Source organism: Oryzias melastigma, linkage group LG12 (genome assembly GCF_002922805.2).
Source record: "Oryzias melastigma strain HK-1 linkage group LG12, ASM292280v2, whole genome shotgun sequence".
In the NCBI taxonomy this organism is placed as follows: domain Eukaryota; kingdom Metazoa; phylum Chordata; class Actinopteri; order Beloniformes; family Adrianichthyidae; genus Oryzias; species Oryzias melastigma.
In genome coordinates this window covers 3,436,531-3,455,029 of record NC_050523.1, presented here as the reverse complement: position 1 = coordinate 3,455,029, position 18,499 = coordinate 3,436,531, and the positions used below count along the sequence as shown (strand labels likewise).

At 40.5% G+C, this 18,499-nt stretch overlaps 1 protein-coding gene across 4 annotated transcripts in view; it reads left to right on the top strand.

Moving 5' to 3' along the window:
- ap3b1a (adaptor related protein complex 3 subunit beta 1a) overlaps positions 1-18,499 on the top strand; it is an 86,177-nt gene that overhangs the window by 25,916 nt on the left and 41,762 nt on the right. For all 4 annotated transcript variants that reach the window (XM_024299090.1, XM_024299089.2, XM_024299088.2 and 1 more), the window contains exons 7-19: positions 2,193-2,375; positions 4,392-4,547; positions 6,636-6,733; positions 6,816-6,870; positions 6,937-7,008; positions 7,791-7,853; positions 8,631-8,763; positions 8,835-8,944; positions 9,019-9,195; positions 11,691-11,877; positions 12,825-12,955; positions 13,188-13,344; positions 13,649-13,826. In XM_024299090.1, coding sequence (XP_024154858.1) covers positions 2,193-2,375; positions 4,392-4,547; positions 6,636-6,733; positions 6,816-6,870; positions 6,937-7,008; positions 7,791-7,853; positions 8,631-8,763; positions 8,835-8,944; positions 9,019-9,195; positions 11,691-11,877; positions 12,825-12,955; positions 13,188-13,344; positions 13,649-13,826 — 1,700 coding nt within the window. The remainder of the gene's footprint in view (positions 1-2,192; positions 2,376-4,391; positions 4,548-6,635; positions 6,734-6,815; positions 6,871-6,936; positions 7,009-7,790; positions 7,854-8,630; positions 8,764-8,834; positions 8,945-9,018; positions 9,196-11,690; positions 11,878-12,824; positions 12,956-13,187; positions 13,345-13,648; positions 13,827-18,499) is intronic.

Below are 18,499 nucleotides of genomic sequence, written 5' to 3'. Positions count from 1 at the left end.
TACTTTGTGTTTTATTCTGTGTTTTACTGTAAAGCACTTTGTGGTTTTTATCTCGAAAGGTGCTATATAAATAAAATTTATTATTATTTATTGTTTGGCTCCGGACCCCTCCGCGTCAAAAATGGACCTTTTGGGTGTCCTCAAATCGTTGTTTTTGCTGGCTGTTCTCATTAAACCACGGGTCCCTCACCAGGACGCAGAGAGGACTCTAATCCAGTACCGCGTTTGTGCCCTGTACCGCGTCTGACACTGGTTCAGGTCAGATACAGCATCTGGTACCTGTTTGGGTCAGGTTGATAATATGGTTGGGGGTGGTACTGGACCCGAACTGGTCCCAGACAGGGTACGGGCTTGGGTTCGGTACCTCATCTGGTATCAGTTCGAGTCCGGTACTGCGTCTGATATTTGTTTGGTACCCCCAACATATTATGTACCTCACTCAAACTGGTGCTAGACGCAGTATCAATTCGGTACCACGTCTGGTATCAGACTCGCCTGGTGCCGAGTATAGGTACCGGTACTGGACGCGTCACGAGGATCCGATACCAGACCAAACTGGTCCCAGAAACGTTACCGGATTGGGTCTGGTACCGCGTGGTATAGATTTGGGTACCCGTTCAGGTTTTGGTAACACGTCGGGTGTCGGTTCAGTACCACATCTGGTACTAGTATTAGTCCAATACCACCCTCACCCATATTATCTACCTGACCAAACTAGTCTGATACCTTATCCAAACGGGTACCACCCTCAATCATATTATGTACCTGACCCAAACCAGTGCCAGACATGGCATCAGTTCTGTACCCCATCTGGTACCGAGCTGTGTCTTTGGGAGTTGTCCGGTGCTGAGTTTAGGTACCGCTACTAGACACATCAAAAGGATCCGGTACCAGACCCATACTAGTTCAGGTCCGGTGCTGCATCTGTACTGGTTTGGGTCCGGACCCAAACCAGTCCGGTACCAGAACCACACCGGTACCAGATTTGGTATGCACAGCTACATCATTGGTCTACATCCGGCACACGCCTTAATGGTCAAACGCTCAGTAGAAACAGTCTTCTAAATTGCCTGGACCATTATAACCGGCCAGGAGCAGACCGGTCCGGACCGCTCAGTGGAAACGAGGCTTATGGGTACTTCCTGCTTAGAACGCCAGGGGAAGATCGCAGAAACTCTGTCCATTTCTCTTATTCCGTCAGTGGTCCAGGTCTATAACATCTTTAGATGTCATGGAGAAGACTTACCATTGTCATCAAGATCAAAACTTGAAGTAATTATGGATGGAAATGCAGGATACAATAAGTTCTTCAAAAGACATAATCTAGAACTGGTTTCAAAGAAAAAAATCAATGTAAAATCATCAATTGTGGCCATCTGGTTTGTCAACAAAATGAATCATTCCACAATTGCAAGGAAGACATTTCTCAGCGAATCTTGAGACACAAGCATCTCGTGCGCACCCAATCAATGCGGGCTCATGACGGCGCTGATGGGCAAACGCTCCAGATTCCCTCAGGGCCTCCAGTGGCCACAAAGCTTTAATTGAGGAGACTAGATTCTGCTCCCTTTCTCATCTTCACCTTCGCCTGCCTGCCTGAGAATATTGCTGTTTGCATATTAATACATGCCACTCACTCAGTCTGAGGCAGATAGCTTGGAAACAGGCAGTGTGATGGGGGGGGTGAAACAGCCAAATCTGTTTTTATTTATTTATTTTTTCCTTCTACCAATAAAATGTTTGATAATTGCCTCTCAGCTGCAGCTTCCTCCTCTTCTTTTTTCTCATCAATCTAGTGTTTATACTAAGAAAAACACTAAGTGATTGAATTCTTTCACGTCCGGGATTGTGGAAAAGTTAAAAATGTAAGTGCAGGCGTTTGCTTTCTAATTATCAACTCACCACTTAGAGGACTGGATGTGTGTGTTGTAGGCAGAGTGTTAAATTGGCATCGTGTTTACCGAAATTGCAATTATCGTCCAACTTGAAACAAGGGTTGAGTCTGTTAAGCGGCGCTTTATTTCTCATGAGTCCGTATAATTCTGCTTTGTTTAAGAGATGAGGTGTTTGTTCAATTTGCTGGGAAAAATTGCTGCAAAACCTCACAACCTTTTTTTTGATTAGTTTGTTAACTCATATTTTTAAATGAGAGGGGGAGAAAAAGAAAGATTCTTTTGTTGTTTTTGCTGCAGCTTGTGGCCGGCAGTGTCGTGGTGGCCTTTGAGGACGTCTGCCCCGATCGCATCGATCTGATCCACAAGAACTACAGGAAGCTGTGCAACCTGCTGGTGGATGTGGAGGAGTGGGGTCAGGTGGTCATCATCTCCATGCTGACGCGCTACGCCAGGACGCAGTTCACCAGCCCCTGGAAGGAGGTGAGGCCCAGATGTTCCAGCTGAGGGGCCATATAGTGGTCCCTCGCCATAACACGGTTCAACTTTCGGGATTGTGTCCCGATTGGCTGTAGATCACCGTTAATCAATCTCCTCCACGCTTTGTCTTATTTTGAGAAGCAAGCACTCCAAACAGCTACGACCTACTTTCAGTGGTTCGCCTGACTCAAGTCTCATGAGCCGAGACTCCAGTCTTGTGGGTCGCAACTCGAGTCCTGTGGGTATTAATTTAAGCCTCATGAGCCACTACTCAGGTCTTGGTGAAGTCCCGTGGGTTGCGACTCGAGTCTTTGGGGTTACGACTCGAGTCTCGTGGGTTGTGACTTGAGTCTTGGGGAACTCTCCTGGGTTGCGACTCAAATCTTGTGGGAATTGACTCAAGTCTCGTGGGTCGCGACTCTCGTCGGATGCGACTCGGGTATCGTAAGTTGCGACTTGAGTCTCGTGGGTTGCGACTCAAATCTCGTGGGCCTTGACTCAAGTCTCGTGGGTCGCGACTCGAGTCCCATGGGTCGCGACTTGAGTCTCGTGGGTTGGGACTTGAGTCATGTGGGTTGTGACTCGAGTCTTGGGGAAGTCTCGTGGGTTGCAACTCAAGTCTCGTGGGTTGCGACTCAAATCTCATGGGTCTTGACTCAAGTCTCGTTGGTCGTGATTCAAGTCTCGTATTTTGTGACTAGGGCTGAGTTGAAAAAATTGATAGATTGATTTGAATTGATTTATGCTTAACAGATCAATAATTGATTCATAAAATATATAAATCAATTAAGCACATAAATCTAAAGTCCGCTAGCTTGATGCTAACGTTTAATGGGATTTCCCATTCAACGGCTAATGCTAACACTCGTTTGAGCTAAACGTACATTTCTGACTAAATGAACATCTTTATAAACTCACAGACATGAATTTTCCAAACTCTTTTAAGGAAATATTTTTTTAAAGTAACAATTTGGGGTCTATAACATAATTTTTTCCTCATACGTTCTTCCTCTTCTGGAATAAAGTGTACTTATATAGTGTGATTGCCACCTAGTGGCTAAACCGAAACGTCCTCCAGGAGAAGCAGAACGATGTTTACAATGTTAATCTGAATCTTTTTGCCAGAACTTCTCCTTTAGAGAATCCATGTAACACTTTATGATATTAACAATCTCATTATTTCATTAATACATTTTACTCTCTGTGAACTCTATCAGATTAATATATATATATTCAAGTTAAATAGTAGATTATTAATGTATTTCTAAACAAATTTGTATAAATGTGTTAACTCAAAACTGAATTGAATTGAAGAATCTAAAAAACTCGGAATGGAATCGATTCAGGCTCCTGTTAATCGAATCGTTTCTGGAAAATACCAATACCCAGCCCGAGTCACGACTCAAGTCTTGTGGGTCGGGACTCGAGTCTCATGATCATCTAAAATTGGTCTGAAAGAAAATGCATGAAACATTGAGAGCAGTAAAAATGAATCATGATGATGCGAAGAGACGCAGCAGTTAAAAAAATACCTTATTTAAATAGACTAAAAAAATATCTTTTTCTTGCCATAACAAATAAATAATAGGAATAAAGTTTATTAATGGAGACACTGTTAATTAACAACAAATAGTTTCAGAATTGGAAAATAACTTATAGGATCCTTTAAATAATAACTAAGTGCACAGAAATGTGACCTCATTCTATCAATGTGGGCGTTTTCTTCATATTTTAGATGGAATTTGAAATGAAATCATAAAAACTGTAGTTTTTACAAAACAGTTTTAACTAAAAGCAAAACGGGTATATGAATTAATCTGTACTTTTTGTAGGTTGTTGTCATAGGATTTGTTTTCATGCTTTTTAGTGTGCTGTAAGCACAATTTTTGTTTATTTTCTAAAGAAATTTTAAGCATATGTGTTGGAGTTTTTATTTTTCAACATTACAATTTAAATTTGTTTGGATGTTGTACATTTGCAACAGCACAATGAGTGATGAGTTTTTCACTCGTCTTTCAGGACGCTGTGTTTGACGAGAACAACGAGAAAACCTTCTACGACTCGGACTCGGAGGAGAAGAAGGGTCAAAACGAAGCAAAGCCGTACATGATGGACCCAGACCACCGACTGCTGCTGAGGAACACCAAACCTCTGCTGCAGAGCAGGAACACCGCGGTGAGAACGCCTCTTTTTGTGGATGACACGATTGGCGTCTTTGGTAAAAACATCTGTTTTGATGGTGTGGCCCCAGTTTTTCATTTGAGGAAAAAAGCAAAATTAGGATAAATATACGGAGTCGAGCTTAAAGTGAAGGAAAACACGGGGAGATCGCAGGTTCTCAAAGAGTCTTTAAATGTCTTAAGTTAAGCATTCAATGTGTATGACTTCAAAAGAAAGTTGAGAAAAAAGACCAGAACGAATGAAAGAGTTAATAATCAGGACTGCTGATTAGTCAGTTTTTACTGCACCAAAAATGTCAGATTTTTATTTCCACAAAATGTTATTAAAGAATGATTCATAACGCAGCATTTTCCTTTATGAAAATAAGAGGCTGAATTGAATGACCTTTTGGTATAAACCACTAGGGCTGGAACGGGTACTCGCGATTTACTCCCAAAAATTTGAGTACGAATATTTGTGACATCCAACATCGCTGGTTCGCGATATTTATAAATGTAGTAGAGTGTGGTAAAATGTCAAAATATGATGCATTTTTGCTCTGAAAGGCAGATTAATGTTGGATTTTAAGTTAACGAACTAAAACAAAGCCGAAAGAAAAGCGGTAAAAATGTCACCGGAAATAAACACATCTTCGTGTAGGTGAAGCTTCCTGTTTTCAAAATAAGACGAGCGAGAGTTTTTTCTGTTTGGAAACTGAGGCTGAAGTTCCATTCACTGACATAACTTCTGAAAAAAGGAATTAGCTTTAACACTGGAGCTAAAACTTTCTTTTGGTTATGGTAACTCTTCAATAGTTGATGCAATTAACGTAACTCTAGCTTATTCTGAAGGGGAAAAACGCAGCTTTGCGCTGCTGAAAGGCGGATTTAATCAATGTGAATCAGCTGATTCTGCTGCGGGAAAAAACACTTTTTTCATACGGGCTCTGCACCAATATTTAATGCTCAGAACGTAAAATGTTGAGGAACTTTGAGGATAGAAAACTGTGGAGAGAATTTTCAGGTTTTGTTGTTAAATGATCAAAAACAAGAATGAATTTTCATGTTGTTTATTTTACTGACCAGAAGGTTGACAAAAAAAAACTTAAAATGACAAACATTTCTTTCTATATAAATCTTTGTGTTTTTTTAATCAGTTTTGTTGATTGTGATCTCCTGTTCTTCACAAAGGTAGAAATGATGGTGATTTAATACAAATATTTAAATTTTCATACATTCGGTGTAAAGGCAGACACAGAAACAAAGATTAGTGAATCGTTGAGCTTGATTCATGAATCGATTCGGATGTCTACAGCAACACACACATAAATAAACAAAAAAATAATAAAAAAACATAATAACTTAAAGAACACAGCTTCTCTTATCTAATATCTGATACTGTCACAGCAATCCTTAAAAAAAGTTGCAATCTTTAGTCGTAAAATTTTGAGCAGTTGAAGTCAAAAATCTGTTTTATCATTGATAAAGTCAAATTAGTTAAAATACATAATTGTACGTTTTGTATTTTCATTGTTTTTGTTCTTAAAGTGAGGAGAACCTTTCATATATATTGCATTTTACTTCCTAATTGGAGCTTTGTTGCCCTAAAGTGTGTTATCACTACAAAGACTTGCCTGAGTTTTCTCGACAACACTGTGATGAAAGCACAACGTCTTGTATAAATACAACATGGACACAACCTGTCAGAGTGAAAAAAGGAAAGCGGCGCGAGTGCAGATCTCCATCACGCTGGAGTCTCAAGGTCTCCGTCGCCGTGGAGCAGCGGGAGGAAAAATGCTCCCAAATGAAAGCGTTGATTAAAATGTGACACGCTGTGTCTTTACTCGCGTCGGCACAGTGACATCCTCCATCTTCATAGATGGCTGAACCCTTTCATTCTGCCTGAAACGACGGACACACGCCATCCTGCTATTTAAAGCGCCGCTGAAAAATTACCCCGATAGTGGATGTTGTGAGACGGCCTTTATAGAGGCCATAGACAGTTTTTTTTGGATGGGTGGGGAAGGAAAAAAAGTCTTTTCTTTTTTATTGACCAAAACCAGACAATAAAACTTGTAATAATGAGTTGGTTTCTCTGATTTAGGTCGTGATGTCTGTTGCTCAGCTTTACTGGCATCTGGCGCCAAAACATGAAGTCAGTGTGGTCACCAAGTCTCTAGTTCGGCTGCTGAGGAGCCACAGGTTCGCCTCACACTCCTTCTTTCTTTAGCAGAGGCTTTGCTCAGGTCCTCCTAACGAGTTTTAATTCTGGTCTTCTACACAGAGAGGTGCAGTACATCGTTCTGCAGAACATTGCCACCATGTCCATTCAGAGGAAGGTCAGTCTGCGTGCGGACCATCAGAGCTTTTTTATTTGTTTTTTTTAACGCTTTGCGTCCTTCCAGGGAATGTTTGAGCCGTTCATGAAGAGCTTCTACGTCAGGTCCACCGACCCCACGCACATAAAGACCCTCAAGGTAAGCGGTCGTTTTGTGTGGAAAAACTGCTCAGAATTAATGTGGGAAAGATGTGAAAATGTAAGTTTTTGAAATAAGATGACATTCATTTGTGGTATAAACTGTGCACTAGATATCCTGCCTGATCTGGCTCTAATTACCTGGATCAGGCCTGTTTAGCCAATAAGGAGCTTGGTCCGGTTGTCTTATACAACCAATGGTTCAAACACAAAGAATGATAAAACGAGTGACTGTTTGGATCAAAAAGAGAGTCCAAACAAAGCTTTTTAGTTTATTACGTATCAGTCTACCTTTAACAACAAACTTTAACAACAACTAAAAAAATATTTATTTATATTTTTTATTTTTTTACAGCTGGGCAGAGGAATATTTTATTATTTTAAGGAATTAGGTCATATGTGCAATTAAAAGGGGTGTGGTCTTTTGATTGAAAGGTTACAAATTGTGATAGAAAAGTTATTAAAATTTCATGTCGATGACGAGAACATCATTTGTCTTCCAGCACTTACAGAAGTGTGTCATTGTTCAGCACTTTTTCTTAAGACGGAAACGAACATTTTTAAATCAACAGGATCCAGTCAGTTCATGGAGTATTCACTAGGAGGCGCTCCAAAGTAAATATTACAAAATAAGCAAACAATGTGGTTCTAAAACCCCCTTTTCTCCTCTGTGGTGTTATTTAAAATCCACGACTTTACTACCTATGGTAGTTTTCATCACTGTTTTGTAAAGAAACATTTTTTTTATTTGTAAAAGAAATTGTCACTTTTTGATCATTACAGCTGGAGATCCTGACCAATCTCGCCAATGAAGCCAACATCTCCACCATTCTGAGGGAATTTCAGGTTTGTTTGGTGTAGAGCAGGAGTCGACCTTTAACAGTGAAAGAACCATTTGGGCTAGTTTTCTACAGAGCAAAACCTAGAAGGAGCCGCATAGTCGTACTTTAACCTTGAAGAAATGTGGATTTGCAAACATGACCTTTTTTTATAATAAATATGAATTGTTTATTTTTTGGGACGAAAAAAAGCAAAAATATAAAAAAGAACCTAGCATCTCTCAGAATGTCATATATATATATTTACGTCTGGCAGAAGCTCAAATTACTTATTTTCAAAATAAAACAGGATCACCTCAGTGCAGTTCTGGGCAGCTAGTAACCAATGTTGTCCAGCACAAGATAATCCCTGCTTTTAAGATCAAATTTTTCACCAAAGTTTTGCTTTGCATATCAAATCTGTTCATCCTGGAGGTAGAGTTGATCAAACAAGACGTCTTCAGGTCAAGTTGTTCTTTTTCCCTCTTCGTCCTCAGCAGTCTTACAATGCTGGTTTTGTTATTTTAGTTTGGGGTTGGTAGTCTTAGTTTGTGAGCTTTGTTTATTTGTTTTCTTTAGGTAGTTTTGGTTAGGAAGAACTGCTGACTCTGACGGTCGACACGGCTGGGTCAGCAGTCTCCATGGCTTATTTTATGTTTGGCTAAAGAACCACCATGGAGAGATAAAAGAGCCTCATGTGGATCTGGAGCTGCAGGTTGCAGACTCCTGGTATCAGGAATGACATTTTGACATAGAAGTCTTTGGGTTCTCCTCTGCTTATCACTCTGGGTCGATCTTTGTTCAGACGTACGTGAAGAGTCAGGACAAAGCGTTCGCTGCTGCCACCATTCAGGCCATCGGCCGGTGTGCCACGAACATCTCAGAGGTGACGGACACCTGCCTCAACGGGCTGGTGCTCCTGCTTTCCAACAGAGACGGTAAACTCCCGCCTTTGAGTGCAGATATTGTTGTTCTGATGAGTTTTGTGAGCGCTTCTTTGTGTCTTCAGAGAGCGTCGTCGCTGAGAGCGTTGTGGTCATCAAGAAGCTGCTTCAGACCCAGCCAACTCAGCACAGCGAGATCATCAAACACATGGCCAAGCTTTTCGACAATATCACTGTAAGCACTCTAAATGATACCGGCACCACTTCTAAGAGGTCAGGGTAACGGCGCTGTTCTGGTCTTACCTGTAGGTCCCCATGGCGAGGGCCAGCATCCTGTGGTTGATGGGCGAGTACTGCGACAGGGTGCCAAAGATTGCGCCCGATGTGCTTCGAAAGATGGCAAAATCTTTCACAGCTGAGGAAGACATCGTCAAGCTACAGACCGTCAACCTGGCCGCCAAACTCTACCTGACCAACTCCAAGCAGGTACTGACACTTCTTAGATTTAAGCTTTACGGGTGGATACAGGAAAAACATGTGAAATGCAAGTGTCTTGTACAAAAAATTAAGGTTAGAGAGAAAAAATCTTCATGAAAGATTTTTTTCTGCAGTCTCAAACCAGTTCTTACTGGCATGACATGCTAAATGCGCGTTCTTGTACTTGTACATGCGCCATGGTTGTTCACATTGGACTGTCGCTAACCATTTTTAGCACATATTCACCGCTTACATTTGTAGAGTCCATTGAGTTCCATAGATTAACTCCATAAACTGATGTGTGTCTGTCTCAAAAGTTGTGTGTTCAAATGGGACTTAGATATTATTTTTCCTCTTGTCTTCTGAAACAAATGAAAAAAAACGATTGATTTCTATTGTGTAAAAGACATTCGGGCACAAACTGCAATTATTCAATCATTAATCAACTTTCAAAGGTTTGGTACTTCTGTGAATTAAAGGGGGCGTCATCCATACAGGTGAGTTTTACCTGGTTTACAGCTCTGTGAACGTAGCTTAAGGGGGAAATAGGTGAGCTGCAGGCGCGTCGTACAGATGAGTCACTTTGTTGACCAATCAAATGCGGTCCTTTTCAGTTAGATTCTTAATAATGTCATTTAAATTGACTTTTCCTTTAAATAGAACTGTTGCAGTAAAAATGATAGATTAGTTGTGTTTTGTTTTGCTATTTGTTCATGTTTTGGAAGTCATATCAACATCGCAATATTTATCGCTCATTTCGCACATTGCGAGTTCTCTTCATATCGGACAGCCCTACTCTAAAGAAAGCCTTTAAAGAAGCTTGGGAACTCCATCTCTCAATCTAGAGTTGCAAATGTTGCATCCCTAATGTGATGAGCGCAGCCTGGTGTCTGCAGACTCATTCTGGTAGATGGAGAGACGCTGGCCCATGAACTGGGTTTATGAGCCCAGACGCTGGCCTCTCAAACGTTATTGCACCTCCTGCTCCTCTTAATGTGCGGGGCGGGGGGGGCTCGGAGATCTTAGACCTAAACACATCCAGTTAGGAAGATATGACCCAGATAGATGGTTTTAGGAGACATTCTCCTGCTAAAACTATCAGTTCAAGAGCAGCAGGTTGAAGCCTGAAGAAGCTAAAATCTTCAGTTCTGCTCCACATTATGATTTGGTGACGTATCTCTACACCGGATAGAAGGAAATATTTTCTGGTGAAGATGAAAAAAATATTTATTTTAATATTTACGCTTTGAAACCTAAATTTCCGTTTTTGTCTTTTTTAATTTAACTCTGTATTTTCAATTTGAAAGAGTACCTGCTGTCTTATTTGGTATCGATTTAATCAGCACAACCTCACCTATGGGACACTACCTTCATTTAGTCATTTTTCATTTTTGTATTCACACACTAGTCACAAAATCAGACAAAAACAGATAATTTCGTCTGGAACAAAAATAATTCATTTTGTTGTGGAAACCCCAAAAATGTTTAGCAATTTTTTTCTTACTGTGTCTATAAAAAATAAGTTTTTCTGGGGATTAGTTTGATCCAGTTGGATTTCAGCTTTTCTGCTTGGCTGGAATCTTGCCTCAGGTGGAGGCGTGTCTGTCCCCTCTGAGCCGTTCGCCTCTCGTAACAGCGGCAGGCGGAACTTTTGCGGTGAACCGCAGAGTTTCTGCACATTTTAGACGACGCTGGCGCTCGTTGTAGGCATGTATTCATTCAGGCATGTGTAAATGTAAATGGACAAAAATCACAAAAGTTGTTATAGTTAGCATTTTAATAAAAGTAATTTAGGTAATTATCTACATAACATATAGTTCAGTAGCTTTAAAGTCTTTGATCCTCTTTTGATCTGTTTTCTGTACTCAGTGGCCTTTAAATTATGATTATGCAGTTTTTAGCCAAAACCAGAAACCTGTGTTGTTGTTTTTTTAGGAAATAATTCACCTCTTAATTGTGGGTGGGACCACTGGGGCGGAGCAACCCCGTCCCCCCTTCCCATTAAGGCGCAGAGCGCCTGCTGCCAGTGTATTTTCTGCGTCATAAATACAACCTTTTTCAAGCTGTATTTTTTCATCTGCTTCCTGATTTACAACAATCCGAAGAAAGAAATACTGAGAAATTGATTTTTAAACAAAATTTTCCTCTTTACGAAAGAAAAAAATACGAAAAATACATTTACCTCTTTAAGGGTTGAGATGTTGATTTTATTTTAACTATCGAGTTAATCACAATTAATTCCTGACAGACAAATTAGCACAGTATTTTTTTTAAAGATTCATGTTAATGTCCTTTTTAATCTATAACTATTGCTGTGTTCTCAAATACTAGAAATAACATTTTGTCTTGCTTTAAGCCTTAACTTGCCAGTTACTCAGTTTTTCTTACAAAGTTACAAAAACAACAGTTGGTCTGCGGTGTGGACAGACGGGTTTCACAGTAACGATCACCAACTCTTCCCTGATGTGGTGTTTTCTTAATCCAAACTCTCTCTCTGCTCTCAGACCAAGCTGCTGACCCAGTACATCCTGAACCTGGGCAGATACGACCAGAACTACGACATCCGAGACCGCACGCGCTTCATCAGGCAGCTGATCGTGCCCAGCGAGAAAAGCGGCGCCCTCAACAAGTACGCCCGGCGCATCCTGCTGGCCCCCAAACCGGCTCCGGTGCTGGAGTCGGCCTTCAAAGGTGCATTTACATTCCCAGCGTGCGAAGCTGGTTAACATTTCAGAGTAAAATTCTGTTCTATCTTTATGTAAATGAGAAGAGAATCTGTGAATGTACGACTTCAAACAGAGACTTCATTTCCAGTGCGGCGAGGACGTGCCGTTATTATTCCGCCGTGTCTGTCGGTTTGAAGGGCAGTTGGGTCGAACACCTTTCCCCTGATTTAATGAGATGGGTAAATTATTGAGTTAATGCTAACCATTTTCAGAGGTGGAGAAAAGAAAGTCTCCCTCATCTTCTCTCTTTCTCCTTGAAAAAAAATGGGATTAAACTGCCTCGCGGAGCATTAAAATTCCCAGGCAGTTCCACTTACTCTCTGTTTATGGAACGCATTAAACACTCCTGTCATTCTTAATCAGAAGTGAAGGTTTTGTCTTTTTTTCTTTTTGTCATCAGATCCCTGGTTTTAGCACATTCTGCAAATCACTTTTAAAAAGGGTTATTTTCTCAAAACACGTGTTTGGGGACATCTATTATTTATAGAAGTGTTTGAATGGATGTTATTATTCCAGCTTTTAAATACAGTGGTCCCTCATTTATAGCAGGAGTTATGGTCCATCAGTAACCTGCCATAGGTGAAATTAGACATTTTAACACCTCGCAACACACTTTATAGACTTTTGTCAGACAGGCGTGAACATTTTCACGTTTCTCTCTTGTACAAACTCTAAAATTTCAAAAAGAAAAAGAAAAAAAATCAACGAAACTGCGATATAGCGAAGGAACACGGTTTACATTCTTAAAACGACATGAAAAAGGGTTATCAGTTAATGTCATCATTAATGATAACTTTAAAGTATACACGATGGCTCTCATTTAAGTGAAACTTTAAAAAAGACGTGAAATTCTAATCTAGAACTGTGATCATTTGAGCCAAACTTCAGTCGGAAGTGTTTCTTCTCTTTCAGATCGAGACCGTTTCCAGCTGGGAACGCTCTCACACAGTCTCAACGTTAAGGCCTCCGGGTACCACGAGCTCTCAGACTGGCCGGCCGTCGCCCCCGACCCGTCTGTGAGGAACGTGGAGGTCATTGAACCGGTGAGGAATCGGCTTGGATGGATAGAGAGATAGAGATGGATATCGATAAATCGAGATAGATATAGGGATAGATAAAGAAATAGATATGGAGATAGACATTGTTATATTGAGCTGGACATGGATATAGAAAGATTGATATTGAGATAGATAGATAGAAGTTTTTAAATGTGTCAAAATGACAGTAAGAATTTCCACTAACTCTTCCAAAACGGTTCCTTTCATGTGTTCTAAGGTGAAGGAGTGGGCGCCGTCACTTGGAAAGGCCAAACAGTCGAAATCTGACGACAAGTTTTACTCGGATGATGAAGAAAAGGAAGAGGAGGGATCTGACAGCAGCAGCAGTGAAGATGGCAGCAGCAGCAGTGACAGCAGCAGCAGCAGCAGCAAAGGTTCGATGTCATCTTTTTCCCCTAAACCCTTCAGTTGCTGAACTGATTAGATCTGCAGCAATACACAAAAAAACAAGTAAATAACAAGACAACATTAATAACCTTTTTACTACAGAAGTTTCAAAAGAACAAAGCTAATGTCTTCAATCTACCATAAAATGTTGTATGTCAGTGCTAAGTTGCTTTTCTCACTTTTCAGAATCTAACCAGTGGAAGAGTTACTTTAGTTCAACGAGAGTTATTTCCTGTCTCTGGTGTTATAGAGACAGTTTCAGGCGATGGTCCATAACTGTTTTTCCTACAGACTCGGACAGCGGGAGCGAGGAGGAGAGCAGCGAGGAGTCGGAGGAGACCTCCAGTGGCTCCGGAGGCAGCTCCAGCGGATCTGAAAAGAGCTCCAGTGAGTCTGAATCTGAGCAAAGGCAGAAGAAAAAGACCAAGAAGATGCCTCAAAGGAAAAGGAAGCCAGCTGCCTCCGACAGGTAAACGCACGGCGAAGGCGGCGGCGGTGGCGCTCGTCCTCTCTGAGGTCTGAGCAGATGTTACCTGCTTCTCCCGCCTCTCCTTCTCCTGTAGTTAATCACACAGGTGTTCCTCCATGAAGCGCCAGGGTCATTTCCAGCAATAAACAGGGCCGTAAATGTGCTGCAACGATAATCTTCTCCATCTGTCTCAAACGTTTCTATTTCTGTTTCTCGTTTGAATCCAACAAAAAAGGATTTAAGGATTGTATCTGCAGGTATTTGTGTTTTGGCTCTCCTTTGTGTCGCACTCAAAGAAGCATTTTCTTTATTTTATTTACCAAACTAAAGGGAAAATTAAGATGCAAACACTTAAACCAGAGCTCATCAATGCTCATAAAACACGTTTATTTCTATCTGCCACAGTTTTTCTGTCATTACATCTTAAAATATCATGGCAGTAATCCATAAAGGGTATAAAAAACCAGAATAAAATACCCATAATTCATCTTTTAGTCAATTATTTTCAAATCTGCCTTAACTTTCTATTTAAGGAACTTAAATAATTTACTATTGGGATTTATTAGAGCAAACTGCATCATTTAGCTTCTTTGGTATCACTTTTTTTTTAACAGAATTTTAAATTTTATTGAGTAGAAATAGAATAAATGTCTCTTTTTAGGGTGCAGAATCTTTTCAGTCAGTTCATTTCAAAGAGCTGTTTAAAAAAATTGCTTTTTTTACATTTTATTCACTTTTAAAAAGTTTGCCTGGATTTTATTCATTTAATCCTGTAAATAATCACAAGCTGGATTGATGGGAGAGATCTGGATCAGAAAAATTCAGATTTCCCACCAATAATTGAGTTTGAATTATTTTTTAAATATCAAATATAGCCTCACTTGACATGTGTGGAAAAGAATAGTATTGCAGAATAAATTAACTTAAACAACAGAACAAACAAATCCTGGACAAAACAATTAAAGTTGTGCTTTTGAGCAAAAACAAATATTTTTTTCTGTTTTCTTTGCTCTTGAGTCATTTTTATCAGATCTGGACTCCTGATATTGTTTTTTAGCATCTGGTTCATTTCTGTCAGATGTGTGAGGTTCTGTGACTTTGTGCAACGCATCAAAGTGATTTGATTTTTAAAAACCTGTTGTTGAAAATATATATTTTAGGTGTTAATAAAGCATTAAAAACTAAACCAAATAACTCATCACTAGATTACTCCAAAAATATTTTGTGTTTTTCTAATTTTTTCCAACAAAAATAGTAAAAAAAAAAAAAGAAGCTATTTCTGCCCCAAAATTTAGAATCTAAATCGCAGGAAATCGCCTATTCTGGCAACACTAGGGGTCAGCAAGGCAGCTGACGCAATGTATGATGGGATTTGTAGTTAGTTTTGTAGTGATGGTCACAGACACATTGGGCCCATTGTCAGATCTATCAGTACAAGGAATTCTGGGAAACCATTCCCTTTGCCTGTCTGGGCGGATTGGGGTTGAAGTGTGGGTTTTGTCTGTGTTTTTTTTTTTTTTTGTCTGGCTGTTTTATTTTGTTTTTACACTCAGTTATTTTATCCTGTCATCTTTATTTCTTTCTGCACCGTGAGTGAGAGGGAGGGAGAGGATGATGACATCCTGTGTGTTCCAAACAGAAAGCCACAAGTCCATCTAATTCATATCTTTGCGTCCATGATTGTCGTGTTTCTTCTTCAACTTGTTAGCAAGATAACAGCAAATTATTACAAGAATAAGATAAAATGATCTGGAGGGCCGGCGCTGTTAAAGAACTGTTTGGTCCAGTTTCTTAACTTACAAAACAGATCTAGAAATACAAAATCGCACTACATTTTTTATAATAATACACTTTTTTTGCAGCCATTTATTTGTAACCAGTAACTTTTAAATATTTACAATTATACAACTTTAATTTTAATTTGACATTATCACATTTAAGTTCCTTTCAAAATAAAATTCATTGTCAAAAAAGATCTTTGGAATAAAGTGTTGACACGCACCACGGATCAAGAATTTGCATCTCGATCGGAATCTTGATCCAAATGTCTCTGATCAGATCAGAGTATTCTGATCTGGCTTTTATTTCGATTACTAGCGTCCATGTAAACACAGGTAGTGATTGTCAAGCCACAAATTTGAAAGAATAGATCCTAGTTTAGGGTTTAGTTTAGGCCAAAATCTAGAGGAAATGTTTGACTGGAGCTAAACCTTTCGGATAAAAGGGTTAACACAAATCTCCTCCGATCTTTCTGGCTGCTCAGATTTATTAGTCTGTGATTTTTGCCGAGTCGTTCTCTCGTTTGATGCCCACGCTCACTTCCAGGCTGACCAGGCCGTTAAAATATGGTTGGTGTGAGTTCCATTAACGAGCTAATCAAGGAGAATTTTCCTCCAGTAGCGTAGCCCACATTTACATGGCTAATGGATAATGACTTTTGATTGGTCATTTAGCAGCCGGGTGTTAGCAGTGAATGAGATTTAGGTCATTACTACTGAATGTGCTTGCGCGCACTCTCTTTACACACTGGCAAATTTAGTTTCTTCTGCACTCTGCCTAATTTGCTCTCAGACACACAAACTCGCGCAGAATGTACCTGATTTTGCTGTGTGACAGGCCGCCGGCTGACCCTGTTCTCTCCATTAGAGAGTATAATTAGAGCAACTCACCCCGGTGCTCAAACACACACAAGCGCGCGCACACACACGTGCGCTGTGTAATTAGAGCAACTCACCCCAGTGCTTCCACAACAAACACAGCATAATGCCCTCATTATGGCCCAGTCATTTCAGGCAGGGCCTAATCAGGCCCACAGTGATTTATATCACTTTTTCCTGTTCGGAGCAAATGAAATCTGTAGGCCAAATTAATACTGGCTTTTCATCATCGCCCAAGTTAAAAAGCCAGTTACCGTCACAATTCCCCTCATTAATTTAACGGCTGAAAATCCCAGGCAGGCGGAGTAAACACTCATTATTGGAACAAATTGAAGAGGGACGGAGCAAGCCAAAGAAGGAGCAAAAATCTTTTTTTTTTCTTTTTTTTTTGAGGGAATGCGGCATTAAATTAGCTTCGCAAACAAAAAGTCATTCATTTGAGGTTTCTGAAAGCTGAAGTTTTCACTCTGAGAACAAAAGAACGAGATGGAAAAGTTTGTAGTTGAGAGTTTTGACTTTTTAATCAAATTGAGTTGAAAATGCCCAGAGGAGTTTTACAGTTCTCCTGCATCAAATGAAGTTTTTGGATTTAGGACAACTCTTAAAAATAGTGAAAAAAGTTTGGGGCTGTGTATTGAAAAGAGACTGGCAATACGATACATATCGTGATACAAGATACTGTGTTAATTAAGTGGTAACACTGTAAGAACTATCCATCCATCTTCTTCTGCTCATCCAGACCGGGTCATGGGGGCAGCAGTGAGAAAACATGTCCAGACTTCCCTCTCCCCGGTCACTTCCTCCAGAGGCCAGCTGAGAAACATAGTCTCTCCCGGAGAGAAAATGCCCGGAATATACCCCCAGGGAAGCGACCAGGAGGCATCCGGACCAGATGCCAGAGCCACCCCAACTTGCTCCTCTCAGAGAGGAGGAGAAGTGGCTCTACTCCGAGCTCTCTCCGGGTGTCCGAGCTTCTCACCCTATCTCTAAGGGAGCGCCCACCCTCCAGAGAAAACTCATTTCAGCCGCTTGTCTTCTGGATCTCGTTCTCTCGAGCTCACGACTTGTACTAGAATGAAGATCAACTGGTAAATTGAGAGTTTTGGCTTCTGGTTCAGCTTTCTCTTCACCACAATGGACTGGTACAGCGTTTGCATTACAATCCGTCTGTCGATCTCACGCGCCGATCTTCCCTCACTCATGAACAATATACGATATTTAAACTCCTCCATCCACCCAGAGAGGGAAAACTACCTTTCTCTGGTCCAGAACCATGGCCTCAGGCTTGGTGGTGCTGACCCTCTTCCCAGACGCTTCACACTCTGCTTCATGTCGGCCTGATGAAGCCAACAGAACAACATCATCTGCAAAGAGCAGAGATGAAATCCTGTGGTCCCCAAACCAGATCCCCTCTGACTGCACCTAGAAATTCTGTCCATGAAGACTATGAACAGAACCGGTGATGAAGGGCGGCCCTGCTGGGGTCCAACATGCACCGAGAGGTCTGACTTACGACTTACTCCCAGATGTAACCCTGACGCGCCTTTGTAGCTCCACTGAGCCCACCGCCCGAGCTGTCGTGAGATTTGGTGTGATTATCGCGAGACATTGTCCATAAGGGGGCATGCGCAGTGACTTGCTCTTCCTCTGAAACAAACTTTAGCCTTTAAATTTGACTTTAACTAGAGTCTATTTAGTTTCTGGTCATTTAGCTACACCAGGGGTCTGCCACCTTCGGCTCCAGAACCACATGTGACTCTTTTATCTCCACATGGTGGCTACCTGGCTGAAGCAAAATTATTTAATAGGAAGTTTTTTAATTTTCGTAATTTAGTTTAATAAGGAATTTTAGGCTATTTTGGAGTTTAGCTAGTAGTAAAGCAACAAGTTAAAGTTTTTTTTTTTTTTGCCTAATTTGGCCTCTACTGAGTTTTTTTATGCTAATTTGGAGTTTAGCTAAACATTTAACGATAAGCTAAAGTTTTTGGGTAATTTGTTATCTACTGAGATTTTGTA